Source organism: Poecilia mexicana, unplaced genomic scaffold, assembly GCF_051168715.1.
Source record: "Poecilia mexicana isolate PSO_F unplaced genomic scaffold, ASM5116871v1 scaffold_6, whole genome shotgun sequence".
In the NCBI taxonomy this organism is placed as follows: Eukaryota; Metazoa; Chordata; class Actinopteri; order Cyprinodontiformes; family Poeciliidae; genus Poecilia; species Poecilia mexicana.
The window spans coordinates 28,438,549-28,456,191 of NW_028263375.1; the positions used below are offsets into that span (position 1 = coordinate 28,438,549).

General features: G+C 37.1%; 1 protein-coding gene across 1 annotated transcript; it reads left to right on the forward strand.

Moving 5' to 3' along the window:
* The first annotated feature begins 351 nt into the window (after positions 1–351).
* scamp2 (secretory carrier membrane protein 2) lies at positions 352–14,792 on the forward strand. Its single transcript, XM_014997667.2, has 9 exons — positions 352–530; positions 5,282–5,356; positions 5,964–6,050; positions 7,776–7,887; positions 8,686–8,814; positions 9,528–9,687; positions 10,204–10,305; positions 12,274–12,394; positions 13,487–14,792. Exons 1-9 carry the CDS (start codon positions 474–476, stop codon positions 13,634–13,636), a joined length of 993 nt encoding a protein of 330 aa, XP_014853153.1. The 5' UTR covers positions 352–473; the 3' UTR covers positions 13,637–14,792.
* Positions 14,793–17,643: the final 2,851 nt, after the last annotated feature.

The following is a 17,643-nucleotide window of genomic DNA, read 5'->3' on the forward strand; positions in this document are numbered from 1 at the left end:
CCAAAATTTTAAGTCTTTATCGTTTTTGCTTAAATTTATACTTTGTATTTTTCAAGTATTTGTCCTTTAATCAGAATAAGACTGTTCAGCGTCATTTTTGTTAGGTTTACATATTTATTAAGAAATCTAAAAGACAGTCAAATCAAAATGGTGTAAATAATCTTCCATTTTACAGGAACAGTAGTCACTGGTGCACACTCGAAAGACAAACAAATATTCTTTATTTCTTAAGAATACATTAGCTGAACAAATATTTAGAACAAAGAACTACACTTATTTATCTTTATCAGTATTTTTAAGGAGGCGCACTTATGACACATGACGCGGGACACGTCATTATGCCGAAATCTCAGTGCGCCTGCGCCTTCAAGTTCATTCGAGGAAGTGGGTAGGACGGGCAGATTCTGAAGCGACAGAGAAGAGTTTGTTGTTGACTTTTTTCCAGAGGATAAACGCCTCGCCATTCTTCCAAAATGTCGGAGTTTGATACCAACCCCTTCGCGGAACCCAGCAACATTAACCCATTCAATGTAAGTGAGCTGTTTAATTACTTGTTGCTAGATGAAGTGCTGTCGGGGGCGGCTGCAGGGAGCTCTTTCGTTACAAGGCTGCCAGCACGCCAGGAAACGCAGCTGTAGCTGGGTGGATGAGGGGGGAGGGACGTATTTCCCCGCTTCTGGAAAGCCATTGGCCAACCCCGAAGGATGGACAGTTGCTTAGCCAATCAGCGCGGTTCGTCGCCGGAGAAGGCGGTTTACCCTCAGAGTTGACTTTCAGGAAGTTAAACTGTAGCCAACCAAGAATGTGTGTCAGGCTATTTTAAAATTCATTGCCACTATTACTCTTTATTTTCAAGTCAAATTCTATAAATATTTGTAGCTTTAACACGAATTATAGATTTTTTTTTGTGGACATTTTAAAATGTAATTATCAGCCAAGCTTCTAATGCTCATTTGCTCCATGAAGCAAGTTCCTAACAAACAGGATGTAAGATGCAGGTTAATTCACTACTCAAAAAATAATAATTAAATGTTGGTATATTCATGTATATAGTTTATTCAGGTTGAGAATAAACTCTCCAGATGTACTCAATTGTATTATTACCGTTGATCAGAAGTAGATCAATTAACCCATCAATGTTAACCAAAGGAAGAGTTTTTGTGTATGGAAGTGTACTTATCACAGGAAACTAGTCCAATAACACCATTTGTTATTAATGTGTCTTTTTAATAACAGTGTAAAGTTTTTTTTTCATTGCTTATGCCATTTGAAGAAGTATTTTAAATGGAACTGATGATTGCATTGTTTAGACTGCTAGCAACATAAATTATTAACCAGGGAGCCAGGCTTGGTCCTGACATCTTGAACTCCCCAATTTATGTTGCATGTATTCCACGCTCTAATGCATATTCTACATTCTGTATGGATTGTAAGACCAGTAAAAAAAAAGGTTGGTTTGTATGCGTTGGACTCAGACATTTTTGGCTACCCAGGGGTTTCCATGATACATGGTGCCGTTATGTAAAATCACACACATTTTTCAGATTTCACTGACTATTTTTAACAACCAGCTTCTTCTCATTCTGTAGTAAGAATTTATTTGGGTTAACACGCACAATTTTCACCAGTCATCGCAACTTTTCTGCAAATCTCACCAATCACCGTTGTATTTTCTGTATTTCCTTCTTTTCTGACCAGTCGTTGCAACTCAGCTGAATTTTGACAAACCCGATATTTATTTAACTTCCTGTTTCACGACGCCTCTCGAAAGCAAAGCCTGCAAGATAAAAACAGTGACACTAAACCAGGGAAGTTCAAAGTGTGGTCCATGGGCCATTTTCAGGCCTCTTGATGATTTTGTTTGGCCACTCGGCCCATGATCACAGAAAAAATGAAGACGATAAACCCCAAAAAAAGTTTTCGAAGGTTTTTAACGCAGCAACTCTTTGAGACACATACAGATTCCTTTTCTGCAAACTTCAGACTATTTTGCTTTATTAAAATATTGTCTGTGTAGTATATTCGTTAGCAATATGTTCAGAAAAAAAGTAACAATTTTGGCCCTAATGCCAAAAAGTTTGGATGCCACTGCGCTAAACGCTAATATGACAAATACTGAATTCTTCTTTTACACTTTGACAACTCCTCAGAACATAATTTTATTTGTAAGCCATTTCAATATGAGAATGTATTTTAAACTTTGAATATCAACTATTTTTATATCCTGTCACTGCAAAAATAAAGCAAAAGAGAAAAAAGCACAACTTTGTTGAAAAGGCTACCATAAAATCCGTCATTTTAGGCTGCAATAATCACAAACGCATCGCAACATCCTGGAGGCTCTGCTTCATTTTCTTTCTTTCTTTTTTTCAGGGTAGGAGTGGTTAAGTTCAGTTTCTGTTATCTTCTACATTGATTTTCCTCCTCAGAAATGTGTGAATAATGAATAAAACACAAGACAAGCCGACACGTCACTCACTGGCCATGTGACTCTAGCATGAGGTCACAGCTCGCTGCAGCCGACACACCTGTAAACATTCCCATCAGGAACAGGAGCAGTTCGTCTCTCTCTCCATGTGTTTGGAGCGTTATGCAGATGGGAGTGTGGCAAAAGTAAAACACAAAACATTGTTTGGCTTCTTTTTTCTTTTTTTTTCTTTTTAGAGTGAGCCTTTCGTTTTTGGACTAAAGTGTCTATGTAAAATGATCCTAACATGAATTAGATGAAAAAATATGTAACAATTTCAGAATAAGGTGAATTCAAGCTGAGAGCTAACAAATTAAGGTAAAAGTTTTCAAGCTTTTACCAGTAAATAAAAGTTAAAGTATAAAATGATTACCAAAATCAGTCAATTTCTTATATTGTGTAAGTGCTGTATTTTAGAGCCGTTATCAACAGAACCAAATGTGTCAAATGGTATTGAAGTAGAAAGAAAAACAAAAAGAAACTGGACGTGCTCTTGCTGTGTGATTACAGCGCTCAGACGGAAACGATGAGGAACCAGATGAAAACCGTAGCCAATCCTCTTTAAATGAGGACTAATGTGAGGCATGTAAAAACAACAACAACAAAAAAAAACCACAAACTGCAAAGGCTGCAACTTCACTGGATGCTAAAATACAAAAACCTTTCCTCGAACAAGATGGGCTGATATTCAAACATCACCGCACCAGAAAGCAGGAATGGTTTTGATAATGCTTATAATCAGGGTGTGGCTGTTCCCAAGTCAGCACTCCACTAGGATATCTCTGTTATTTACGTCTTTATGCTGTAAACCTACAGCAGTTGAGCGAAGGTGGAATCACATGACTAGTTTTAGGCTTTAAGGGATAGAAATGTGGATTTTCTCAGGTGAAATGTTAATGGAAGACAATATAAAAGCATAACATAGCTTGTATGTACCGTTTCAGTAATTCAAGGACTTACGCCGGCCGCTGTTTATTCAGCCGCTTCTCCACCCATCCACAAACACAGGTCACCGCTGACATCACAGTCGCCCTCCACTTTATGGACGTCATAAAGTGTGATGCTGCCGTCGTAACATGACTGGATTCAAGGAGTTATTTTGACACGTTGTTTTCTTTGTGAAATGTGATTTTAAAAAGGGTTGTTTTTTTTTAACACTAAGCAGAAAACTTGCTAAGCCAGGCCATAGGCGGCCATCCAGCAGCACACCCTGTTTTTGAATTGAAAAATATTTAAAGTTGACAGGAAATTTGAAAATAAGACTATTTAGTTGCAATGTTATAGGAAGACATTAAAAACACCAAAACACCAACTAATAAAAAAAAATAATTAAAGTGTTAACATTTTTTTCATGCTTTTTCCGTATAGGTGTCGCATTATTCGCTTAGCGTGTAGAGCGGTAAAAACAGACGGTTGTTACGTAGATCCAGTGAATAGAAAAGACACTTGACCTCAGTCTCTCTATGTTCACATACTGACCAAACTATGTTACTGTTTCACCAAAGACATTTGTTAGCATACCTCTGCTGTCACTGTTACTCGTGTCTATATAAGCCTATATGAAAAAAACAAACCTTAGCCTGGTGGGGGAGCAAGTAAAGCCTGGTGGCCTGCCAGGCTGTGGGAAGCCCTGAGTCAGACACATGGCTCCATCAACATGTCGTAGTGTGAGTTTTATGGGTGTGACTAACTGGGAGTGTCAAGAACATTTAAAGTCCCCAACTCCTACAGAATACCAGAGGTCACGGGGTCACAGCTGAAAGATTATTCACATGAATAATTTTGGATCCATGAGATTATCGCAGGATGTGGATCTTGAATAAAAAAAATACCAGAGTTCCATCAAATGATTGAATTTTTGTAATTTAAAACAGAAAATCAAATAATTATTTGGACAGCTGACAAATACTATTATTTTATAATGGGACATAATTTGTAGATTTTTGATACATAGACATAAGAAAAATATCGAATAAACCACCACGTCATAGTAAGGCTGTTGTAAGCAATTGTTTTAATTGATTGATTTATTTTGACAATTAATCTAGTAATCGCATAAAAAGATTGTCCCGTACTGTGATAGCAACTTAAGCTAGTAATAAAATGCTAGTAAAAACAATTCAGTTCATTTTTTTTTTATAAGAAAACATTTTATCGCTTATTTTGCAGTACGATTCAAACGTCACTTTAGCCTCAAGCTTGAATTATGGGGAAAAAGTTTTAAATGCAGAAACAAATGAGAAACACATTTCACATTAACTTAAAAAATTAAGCAAAAATAATTAACAAAAACCTGTAGTTTGTTTATATATATATATATATATATATATATATATATATGTGTGTGTGTGTGTGTGTATAAAGTTCTTGTATTTGTTCCATAAATGGCTCCAAATTACAACTTAAATGATCCACTAACTGCTTAAAATTTTCTCCAACTCAGACGAAGGGCCTTTCAACCCTTTGTTTTGCATTTTGCCATCCCTGAAACAAAAGCCATTTAATGATTACCAATACTTCTGCCAAAGCTAATGATTGATCTGAGCCTCCGCAGGTTCAGGCTACAATAGCAAGAGGCTCTGATTTACTTTATGGCCTGGCCACAAATGGAAATCAGTCTGCCATTTGGTGTTTTCCCCTCAAAATAAGATGTAAAAATATGTTGTTTTTTCATCTTTTTGGCATCATACTTTCAGTATGATTGTTCCAGTCAAGCCTGCTCTTGTCGGATCTATTTGGTGATTGCACAGCACAGTGATCAGTTTTGTGTATCTGTTATTGATATGTAGTGACGTCTCTTTATGTGTTTTTCAGGATCCTTCAGTCACTCAGGTGACAAACTCCAGCATTGAACCGGTTGACCAGTATAACCCCTTTCCCCCATCCAGTGTAAGACATCTTTTTTTTTTTTTTAGTTAAGTTTTTAAAAAATGTCCCCTAAATGTTAAGACTAGATGACTAAGTAAAAATGTGGTTACTATGCTGTAATTGCTCCTCCTCCATTTTGATTGTTTCGTATCCAAATACAGTCACTGAGGAGTTGAAATCATTTTCTATCTTCTGTTCATAATTTACTGTAAGGAAATGTGTCTTTATGACTGTAGAATTAATGGAAATAGAATGTAATATGAAGCTTTTCTTAAAATTGCGTACACTAAAATAATGTATACATGAAATTTTGTATGATTTAAATTCTATAATTCCTGAAAATACTCTCCAGCCCTCTGGAACCCGAAAGAGTAAAAATCATTTATCCGTTTAATATTTCTCTGCCTTTTTGTTCAGATTATTTTTCAACATTCTGTCAATTATTTTTGAATTTGCTTGACTCATTCAGTAAAATGAGCTTCTCTTTTCTTTCTCCTCTTCTCTGGTTCTTCCTTATATTTGCCTTCACTTTCAAACTTTTTTCCCCATCCCTTAGCTTTAATCTTTTCTCTTTGCATCAGCTGTTTATATTTTATCATCTGATTTTTTTATTATTTTTTTCTGTCAGGACTTTGCCGGCGCTCAGACGACCCCGGCCTCCACCGCCCCCTACCAGCCGGCCGTGTTGCAGCCGTCCACAGAACCCAGTCCACAGGTGAGGACACGTTGTCTCGTTAGTCGGAGCTGGCCGACTTCCCTCTGTCCTGTTCCTGTTCACTTGTCGTTTGCAGTTCATTAACACTCTAATTGTTTTGTGCAGCTGCTTCAGCTTTATCACAAAACAAACACTGGAGACAATAAAGTGAACAGAGAAAAAACATGGTGTAGTAAAACAGTAATGGTGAGATGATGTGAACAATGTCTCACTTTATAATCACAAACTTCACATGTAGCTTGTCAGGGTTGCAGGTTACAATCCAAGTAAACATTAGTTTACCAAAGTAGAGGTTTGCAAACAAAAATTAGTTTATAAAGGTTTGTAAACCCATTGTAAAGGTTTGTAAGGGTTTTAATAAACCTTTACAAACAAAGTAAAGGTTGTGTGTTAGTATAATATTACTCTGGTAAACACAGTAACTCTTTGTAAACATTTCCTTTGGTTTACAAAGTAAAGGTTTGTAAACCTTTATTAATGTTTGTAAACCAAATTAAAGGTTTGTAAACATTTACAAACCCTTTCTTTGGTTTATAAACATGAGTAAACATTTGTAAAATTTTACAAACCTTCACTTTAGTTTGTCAAAGTTTGCAACCATTGCAAACCAGAGAGCCATTTTAAATGTCTTTCTTTTTTTAAATATCTACTATCAGAGATTTATAGTCATTTTTAAAGAACCAACATTTTCTTTCTGTTTTTAGGTTTTAAAACAAAAAAAAAACATTCAGTGGAAGGTTGTTGGTGAAAATGATTTAAAGAAAAAGGCAACAAAACTGATTTCTGTTCTTCACTAAATGAACAAAGTAAAAGTAAAATTATAATTTGAGAAAAAAATCAAAACAATCATATTTTTTAAGCTACAGCACAAAGATAAAATGAAATAAAAAGGGAATCTGAAAGTAAAGTACCAATCTTACCACACTAGTATTGATCCGATACAGATACTGATTTGGTATATTGATATGTTGGATCAATTGTGCAGCGCACTGCGCTTGTTACGGTCTAATTAACTTCTGCACCGTCATTTATTTCCTCAAGATAAACTGTCGGCTCCTCTGTTTAGACTATAAATTGATTAACACAACGTTGCATTCTCTGTAGTTTTCTTTGGTCTGTAATGGAGACTGGAATTAAAAACCATTTCAACCAAAGGTTTGGAAAGTGCTTCTGAACCAGACGGTCCATAACTCTTCAACACGCTGTCAGAAAGATGCCTTTAGTTCAGAGTCCATGAGATGATATTCAGAATGGATTTTTTTATTGATTATTTTTAGTTGCTCTTTACTGTTTGTATAAAGTCTGTAATGTCTGCTCATGTCAATGAATTATAACCTGTCAAATGACACACGGGCTTCAAATTTGCCCATTGTTTAAAAAAACCCTTATAATACCGTGTTAACCGAATATATTCCGTTAACACGACCTCTGTCGCCTACCAAGATGTGCTGCCTTTAGTTTCATTTCTCAGTTCTTCCTTCTGACTAAGACGGTTCTGAATCATTACACAGGTCTGAATGACAAGTCGATCACCAGTTTCACATTGTTACTTGTAAAACCTCCTGTTTGCACCAGATGCATGTGAAATTTCACACACAAGCTGCAAAAACCCTCAATTGTCACCAAAATCCACTTTTCCTTTTTGCCTCTTGTCGTGTTTGTAGAGTCAAGATTTTAAGCCCCTCTGTGTTTTTCTTTCTTCCTTTCTGTCTCCATTTCCTCCAGGCCTCCGCCGCCGCAGCTCAGGCCAACCTGCTGAGGCAGCAGGAGGAGCTGGAGAGGAAAGCAGCCGAACTTGACCGCAGGGAGCAGGAGCTGCAGAACCGGGCCCCCACAGGTCCTTACAGCCACAGCCTCCCCACAGCAGCAAGCAGCACAGTTTACCGAGACAGGAAGACATGCAGCGTCTGCATTCTGCTGCAGAGAGGATGCTTGAGATAACTTTCATACCTGAGCTCAGGATATGAAAAACTGCCCTCTGAGCGGCGCTGTGCTCACCTGAAGTTCCCACTTAGACATGAGGAACGGAATAAATAATCCACCCGTTTAAGACGACAGCGTATTAGGGCCATTGTAGATCTAAAAAGTAAAAAGAAACGGGAGAAATTTTCTGCAAAAAAAGAAAAAAAAACTTCTGGAAAAGTGTTGCAAGTTTTAGTTTCCAAATGTCAAAAATGTTTGACTTTTGGAAATGTTAGCTTCAAAAGTTGAAAACGTTAGATCTTTGGAAAAAAATCTCAAAGTTTCAATTTTTTTTCTTTTGTCTGAAATGTTGTCCTCCTTTACTTTTTTCTTTTCCTTTCTCAGCCCTATTACTCTGTCATAGTCGCCACTATTCCATGTCTGTTGACTAAATGCTGACCTACATTATGTTGGTTTTCTGTACAAAGCTTTTTGGGTTTGCCAATCTTAAGGTTTGCACCCTCTAGTGTTTAAAATATGTCCTGCAGGCATGTGAAGCGTTTAAATGGGTTTTTAAAAAAGCAGGGATGGGTAGAGGAGCCTAACTTTGTCCTCTAGTGACAGCAGCAGAAATTCAACATGTTTTTGCTCCAGTAAAAGTAAAAAGAGTATTTGGTGCAGCTTTGTGTTGAGTTGTGTCTGCTGTTAGACTGACGTTATTCTGTGTCGACAGGTAAAGAGAACAACTGGCCTCCACTTCCCAAGTTCTTCCCCATCCAACCTTGTTTCTATCAGGACTTCTCAGAGGAAATCCCTGCCGAGTACCAGAGAGTCTGCAAAATGATGTACTACCTCTGGATGTGTAAGTGTTTTATGTTTTCATTAATGGTGCGGCTCGATTAGTTAATAATTTGGAATCTGTAATAAATTAAACCCATTTTAATCAAAGAAATCAACAAAAATAAGCAACGTTTTCAATTCCAAACCCCTTTTTGATGCTAAATTATTGAATAAATAGACGTGTGAGCTCAACAGCAAAGATATTTAGTGTTTTTAATCTGTTATTTAGGTTGTCCAACCATCAGATTGGTGCAAAGTGTTGTTTTACTCACTCATGGAACTAATTAGAAAAAAAAAATGCTTCTTTAGAAATGTGCACTGTGGACGCTGATATTAGCATTGGGGACGTCTGTTCTGCTGCCACGTTGAGATGCTATTCTAGGCTAATAAGCTAACTCCTTTTAGCACAAGTTACACTCAACAATAGTCTTATCCAGCATGCAATCAGATCATGTTTTTGAAGCATAAATGAACGTCCAGCGGGTCAAGAAGCGACTTTGTCGTCCATCGCTGTTGTTGGCGGATGTCGCTTGTGCGTCAGATTTACAGGCGCATTAGAAACGGAAAACAAAGGTTCTGGTTTAAAAAAATAAAGAAGCATCATAAAGTCCCTTATGTATGTGGAATCTCTCATTGTAGAAATGTGTCCTGGTGTGTTGATGCTCATGGTTAACTAAATGCACTGAATGTTTTATGTGTTCATTGTTTGCTCACCTTGCTGCCTGTTTCCTCCAGTTTACTCTGTGACTCTGTTCCTCAACCTGCTGGCGTGTCTGGCCTACTTCATCGATGACACAAAACATGGAGTCGACTTCGGCCTCTCCATCCTCTGGCTCGTTCTCTTCACGCCCTGCTCCTTCCTCTGCTGGTACCGGCCAGTCTACAAGGCTTTCAGGTAAGCTAACCACTGGTACGGGAAACCCTGAGGTTATCTGTAATATCAACAACGCAGAAGAACGGCAGGATTCCTCAGACTCTCTCGCCAGGAGGTCACAGACTTCCAACATGTTGGAGTATCAAACCACCATCTGTCTGTCGCAGATGTCGACACATCCTTAAAAAGTATTAAATTCGTGTATTTTAAGCCTTAAAAAACTCCTAAATTCATGTAATTTAAAGCCTTTTAGTATTATATTCATGTATCTTAAATGAAGTTCCTTAATCACAGATTTCATTTTTTTGTCGTGGCAGGACTGTTTAATCTTTTATGTGTAGTTTATGTTTTTCCCCTTGCAGAATTTTTCTCTCAGGCAAACATTTGAGTTTTTGGTGTAAAATGTTTGGGGTCCTAATAGGCTACCTTCTTGTATTTGACTCATGTAATAAGTAAAATAATGTGTCTTAAATTGTCTTCTGAACCCAAAGCACTAAGATTTAAGATAACTTTTTTTTTTTATTTCTTCTCGTTTAGGAGCGACAGCTCCTTCAACTTCTTCTTCTTCTTCTTTGTGTTTTTCTGCCATGTGGCCGTCGTCATCATCCAGGCTGTGGGCATCCCCTACTGGGGAAACAGGTGAGAAACCGCAAAAACCACAATTATGGTCAGATGAAACTGATGAAACATTTTCATGTCTGCTGCACAGGAGTTATGTTCAGGCTAAATTTAATTACTAATTTAGCTTTACAAACACAACTTTCATGAAAACTGAAATGTTTAATTCTAATCCTGAAAGATTTTGAAGTGACAAAATAAAAGTTTAAATCTGAGTATGTTGGATCTTTTTGAAATTAGGTGAATTTTTTGTACGAGTCACTGAAATGAATTGGTGCTAAAATGATTAGTCGTGATTAATTGGTTAGTGAATTAATTGTCAACTAATTTATCAATCGATTAATTGTTAACTGGAGTATGAAGAATTAACAACAACAAACTCAGAGCAGTAATGAAACCAAAACTGTCCCAAAAATATCTACATTTTGCATTTAAGATAAAAAAAAAAAAACTAACTTTTTTGTCTGTAAACACTCTCTATCCAGAACTCCTCTCAGTAATTTTAGCATCACCAGGTTCAAATTCAGTAAATAAAATCTTCTATTGAGCACATTTTGTTGTCAGTCATTAAAAACCTGTTAGCCCTACATTTTATTGACATTAAGTGAAGCAGAAAGGACTGAGCGTTTCACATGTCGATGTTAAGAGTGTTTTAGCTGCAGGGGCTTCCTTTCCTACAAACGATTAATCGTTCACTAAAGGAATGCTGTTATTGCTGTTTCAGGCAATAAAATGTTTATTTTTTCATCTAAACAAGGAATTTAATTATTTATTTACATCTCTATATATTTTTTAATTTGTATTTAAAAAGGCTTAAATGAAAAACCTGCAGATTTTTTAAAATCCGATTAATTGATTAATTGTTAAAATAATTGATACAACAATCGATTACCAAAATAATGTAAAAGGAATACAGATTATATTCTGACCGAACACTGCAGCTGCTGAGATTCTCATTTGTTTATTCCAACATCTGCCAGATTTATAAAGCTTTTAAAAATAATCATTAAATTGACTTTTTGTGTGTTTTTTCTTAGTAATATAATAGTTCACACAGATTCATATAACTCAAAGGTATAAAATCAAATAATGTTTAATTGCTGCATTAAACATGTTTTAATGGTTTTCTGACTAACTCCAGTTCAACCATTTGTCCTTCCTCGTTGTCTTCTCCCTCCTCTTCCTTACCTTGTTTCATGTTTTCTGACAGACTCTTTTCTTTCTTCAGTCTCTGTGTCTCCTGGTCAGCCTGTAAGTTTCTGCTGCTTCTTTGTGTGTTTTCTTTATTTTTGGGAGTTTCTGTTGGATTTGTATTACGCCGTAAAAACTTGGGACATGTTTGGATTCTACGTTCTGGACCGAAATGCACATTGTAGTGTTTGATTCTTCCTTCTCTTCGAACTGGATATGAAAGTTTTGTTTCTTATATGTGGAGTTTTTGTCTTTTTCTGACATTCTCTTTTTATTTTCATTGTAAATCAGTTCAGTTTGCTTCACTTTATTTTGGCAAATTACCAACAATACAAAATGAAAACAAAAATGAAATATTACTTAGCAAACCTAATTTACCAAAATTGCTTCCCTACTTCTTCATCCTTAGTCTGTTTTTACTGATGTCTGTCAAACGTCCTAATGTTTAATTTTCACATACAGATTGTATTTCTGTCACTACAGCCTGCAATGTGCACACCAGGTTGACTAATTGGATACATTTTCAAGGTTTTTCACTTGAAATTAACTCTAAAACCCCCAACATTTTAATATTTCACCTTTTTTTGTTTCTCTACTTCTAATGTCTTAAAATCTGATTAAATTGATTCTTTTTACTTTTTTGTATAGTTTTTTGTGGGGTATTTGCAACTTTTTAAAAATATATATAAATACAACCTAAGATAACACATGTTTAGGATATGTACTGCTTGTTTCTGCATTTCTGTGTTAAAAGCGAAGCTTAAGACAAACAGCTGTTTGTTTGTGTGGTTGATCCAGCGGTTGGATTTCTGCCTTCACTGAGATCGGCAACGGCAAAAAGGCGGTGGGAGGCATCATGATCATCGTGGCCTGCCTCTTCACGATCGGGGCCGTGATGTCTGTCGTCCTGCTGAAGATGGTAAGACCTCGGTTTATTTTAAACGGCTCTGCTTTACCATTTCAGCAATGTTTTCTTTGAACATTACAACTGTCCGACTATTACGTACAACGTAACCGTCGGATGAAATGCGTCATGACCGTTCAGACTGCAAACGCTTTGGACACATAACCAATTTAGTACCACAAATGGATTTGGCTCAAATCGGATGTTTTGGAGGGGGTCAAAAGATCGGAATTGGGTCGTTCGGACTTTCATGAAAAAGTCGGGCGTACGAGCAAAATAAAATTTGTCGCATTTTCCTGCTGTGTGAATGAAGGCTCAATTCGCAGAAGGATATGTTTTTTTTGTTTAATTTCTTTCCATTGTTTAACAACTTCCAGTCAGGTGAGAAGAATTAGGTCACCATACGATAACCGCATGTTTTTATTACATATTTGGACGGGCGCAGATTTAATATAACTTTTGGCAATATGGAGAACTTCAACAAATCTAAAAAGAAAAAACAAAAATAATGCCAGAAAAAATTCTTCAAAAGATTGAATACGATTTATTCTGACAAACATTGGTGAACAAACAGCATCTTGAAAAAGTTGTGAATAGGTTAAACAGATTCATAATTTTCCATGGTGGTTTCTATGGAAACATTAGCTTTTGTCAATAGCTGAAATCTCTGTCCTCCAACGCAAACACTTCCCACTGCCTCACGCCACAGATTGGAGGGAGGGACGGGCGATACGGACTTAGAATTTTATCGTGATATTGTCCAGTGCTAATGCGATGACTAAAACAACTATTTATTTTTTTTAGGTATTTGTCTGGTTGGGACTACAAACCACAGCATTCGTTGCTCCACAAACAAATTCTGTTCTTATTTGAAACTTCAAGGCACCAGTTAAACTGCACATGGAGACTGTAGTTAGTCATATATCCAGATTTACTAATATTTAAAAAAAATAGTTTTCATGAAAATGATAAACATCTTCTCACGGCAAGAAATTTTTCATGATAAATGATAAGCGATACAATAAATGGAGAGTTTGAGGAGAGGATTTGATGCAGGTTTTCTGTTGCGTAGTTACATAATTAATGCCGTACCTCTCCTGTCTTCAGGTCCACAGTCTGTACCGCCGCACCGGGGCCAGCTTCCAGAAGGCCCAGCAGGAGTTCTCCCAGGGCGTGGTCACCAGCAAGGGCTTCCAGACGGCAGCCACCGGAGCAGCGTCCGCTGCCGCCCGCGGAACCTTCCAGGGAAACAACTAAAAGGCCGACTGAGCTCAAATCAACGCTCACCATAGCTTCTGGTTTCTGCGTCTGCAGCCAAGTGACGACATCCAGCTGTGTGTGTGTGTGTGTGTGTGTGTGTGTGTGTGTGTGTGTGTGTGTGTGTGGGGGGGTGTGTGTGTGTGTGTGAGAGAGAGAAGAGCAGCTGAGGGGAAAGTCAGTCATCAAATGAAAACTAGAGAGGAAGGCAAATATGAAGATTAACAATGTCCATTTCAACATGCCTCTGCTTTGTATATGTTGTTTCAATGCCTTTTCTGACAATGCTCGTGTGTGTGTGTGTGTGTGTGTGTGTGTGTGTGTGTGAGAGTGAGAGTGTGTGAGAGAGAGACAGGCCGGTTCCATGTGGGAGCAGGGTGTTTGTCCACTCTGCAGGTGGATCCTGAGTATAACAGATGAAGTGTTTTGTTTCGTCATTGATCTAACTTGTTTTGTCTCAGAATCTGCAGAATTATGGAAAATAAGCCGTGTTTTTTTTTTTTTTACTTTAGGATTGATTTTTCTGATGTTTATTCATTTTTACGCATCATTTCACCGCTTTTTGAAGCAACTGCGGCTGGATTATGGAAAAATATGAAATATTCCCAGTTACACTGACAGCAGCTCATACAGTCCATTCCGATTCAATCATTTAGAAGCAGACAGTCTGATCTGCTCTGTTCCTTTGTTTAATGCTATTAGTTCTGCTGTGAGTGGATTTTTCTTTTTTTAAATGAGAAAATACATATTTTCTTAGCAATCAAAGCTTTCCAATAATTCATAGCAATCACGGTTCTCTGACTTTGTAGGCCATTTTTGTTTGTCTGTTTTACTTGTTAGAACTTGCAGACATGTAAATTATTGCCTCACCGCTGTACATTTCTCACATTTCCTATATTAAAAAGCATGTGTGTGTGTTATTTAATGTATTGTTTAAAAACCTCAACTGGGATGTAACTTTTGTAAGTATTTTTTGTTTTCAAAATATTTGCAGATTTCTAATTGTTTTTTCTTCCACTCAATAAGTGGCTGATACAAGATTTGATTTTTTTCCTCATTTTGTTCAACATGGATGAATTGTTCTGGGAAAAGACTCGGTCCCTTTTGTATTTCAATAGTAAATGTATCTAATAAAAATGCTTTGCTCTCATTTAAAGTTGAGGTTTTATTTAAATTACTTTCCAAAAGTATTCATGTCTCTTAAACTGTTGGGGGGTTTTTCCACATAACATAACTGAAAAATTTCTATTAAGACCAGGAAACTATGAGTAAATAGTAGGGAGTTATATAATAACCCACTTTTAGAATTTGCCAAAAGTCCATCTACTTTTTTGAACTTTATAGCATGTTATCCATTTTTTAACCTGTCAGAGAACTGCAGATGTGAATTAGCATAATGTTATAATCTTGTCCAGGCATCAAATAGTGAAATATATCTTTGAGCTGTACAATGTACCCTTTTAAATGTTATTCCCTCGTCAAAAACATATCTTTGCCAATTCATGCATGTTTTTGGAACCATTGAACCTCCAGTGGTAGCCATTTAGCGGCGTTTCATGCGTAGCCTGTTGACGTAGAGTTCCCGCCTCACAGTGCGCAATTCCCACAAGCCTACATGCTAGCATTAGCAGCAATAGCCTATATGCCACGAGAAGTGGTGACATACTTCCGTTTAAATTTTCGCCACATAGATTGTTTCCGGGTACCGCTGGCTCCTATTGTTTTTAACCATAACTGCAAGAGCTGTACCATGAACAAGACGCTAAAGTTAAAATATCTGCAAGGTGCTGGTACAGCTGAGTTTTGTTGTGTGCCGTTGTGTCCAGTAATTAGCCGGTACCATCCATCTTATGAACCACTTCGCTCTTAAACGGTTGTTAACTCATGGAGGAGCATTGCTGTGGTGAAAGAGGAGAGGCCAATTCAGATTGACCTCTGCCAATCTGGATTGGCAGAGGTCAAGTCAAATTTCAAATTTCAGTTATTTTTGATACAAAATTTGATTGCAGTACAAAATGGCTCTTCGTGCCTGGAAATATAATATAATACAAAACATACTGGGGCCATTGCACATAGAAAAAAAAAAAAGAGTAAATTTTCACCAAAAATTTTCAGAATAATCTCAGAAATATTCTAGAAAAAAGTTGGAAATTTCTGAGATTCAAAAGTCAAACATTTTCTTAGTTTAAATCAATTTCTGTGACACATTCCTCATTATTTTCAAGCAAATCTTCGACTTTTCAAACTCAAACTCAGAAATTTTCTGAAATGAATTGAGTTTACTGTTCTATTTTTTATTATCATCTACAATGACCCAAATATGACATCGTATAATCCCCACTCTTTAAAGCAGAGTTGGGTTATGAAATAATATCCCGAGACTTGAACGTCTCACACATTTTACCCTAAGTGCAAATATTACCAAAATGGCCATCCATCGAGCCGAAAAACTGATCAGAGCATCATGTTTAACCATGTTGCTGTAACTCTGTTCACAGTATTTCCAACACTTTTTGTTCATTGCCAGAGCTTCGTGACCTGTGTCTGCTGTGAGTCTGTGGAGGAATATCAATTTAACCCGACGCTGCCACCTCAGCTCTCTTTCTGTCAATCCAGGCTGTACACTCCTATTTTTTTCTTGCATGTCAGACACAACCATCATCCAGACTGCTCAGCTATCTGAGCAGAAAGGCAGTTTTTTTTCCTATTGATAGATAATTATTGACTAATTGCAGCTTGTAGACAACCCTAATATGAAAATGTTTATTAGTTAACTCTAAAGTTTCTCAATACGGCTTTAGAAAGAAGTCCAGTTACCATTAAGGCAGAGGGGCGCGTTCAGTGTTGCAAGTCCTTCACAGACATGGAATAATTTCACTGTGTGTGGAAGAAATACTTATAAAAATAATTCTCAAAACCTACAAATTTGTTTTGCAATTTATTTTTTTTTGTACCTAAATTTTCTAACTTTTAGAAGTTTAAAACTTGCTTCAAAATCTCAGATTATTTTCTTTTTTAAATGAAGTATTTCAGAAAAATAAACGTTTTTATTAATTTATGAGATCAATCTAAGAATTTCTGAGCTTTTTGTGGCGGAAATTTATTCCCAATTTTTGTACAAAGGCCTTAATTGGCCACCAGAGGGCGCTGCACGCTGTGGTGAATCAGCGCTAACCAACAGATGCGCTTTAGTTACATCAGAGCTCCACTGGGACAGAGCGTTCATACACACCGCTATACCACTAGATGGCAGCACTGCTGTCCAGTAGCCGCGCACACAGTGAAGTGCTGACTCACTGACAGAAAGAAAGGACTGAGGCAAAGAAAAAAAATCCATACAAGGTATCTTCATACTACTACAACAGAATTTTATAGATTGTTCATTTTTGCCTTTCCATGGAGCTCTTGCAAAAGTAGCTGAGCTGAATATCTAAGTTGATGAATCATACCTAATTTACAGACCTATTGTGCATCTAATCTGCATATTAAGTTTATACACACACACACACACACACACACACACATATATATTTTAATCAAACATAAGTCCTCAACAGTCCTCAACATTCCCTTGTCGCCCCTGTACTGTTAGAAAAATTCTGCCTGAATAGAGCAACTCCCGATCCTCATCTTCTCTGTGTGGCGCTGGCAGTTCATTCAGGGAAGCCGAACTTTTCCAAGGTCAAATCAGCCAGGAGAGAAGCTGAAGAGGGCTCATTTCCTGAGAGCCAAGAGGCTATTTTAAGTCTCATGCAATCTCTTTCTTCCTTTGTCAGTGTCTCCCTCAGTGTGCGTGAAAAGACATTTGAAGTCAGGACAGAATGTTTTCTTTCCCCCAACTTTCTCCCCATCATTAAGCCCTGTGCATTCATCGCACAGCAGTGGCTACATTCATATATCATCTGAATCCTAAATGAAGACTGAGGGTTTTTTTAATGCCTGGCAGTCTGATCCAGGTTTAATAATAAATCCTACTTAAAGCAGTCATAGCATTTCACCTAGAATGT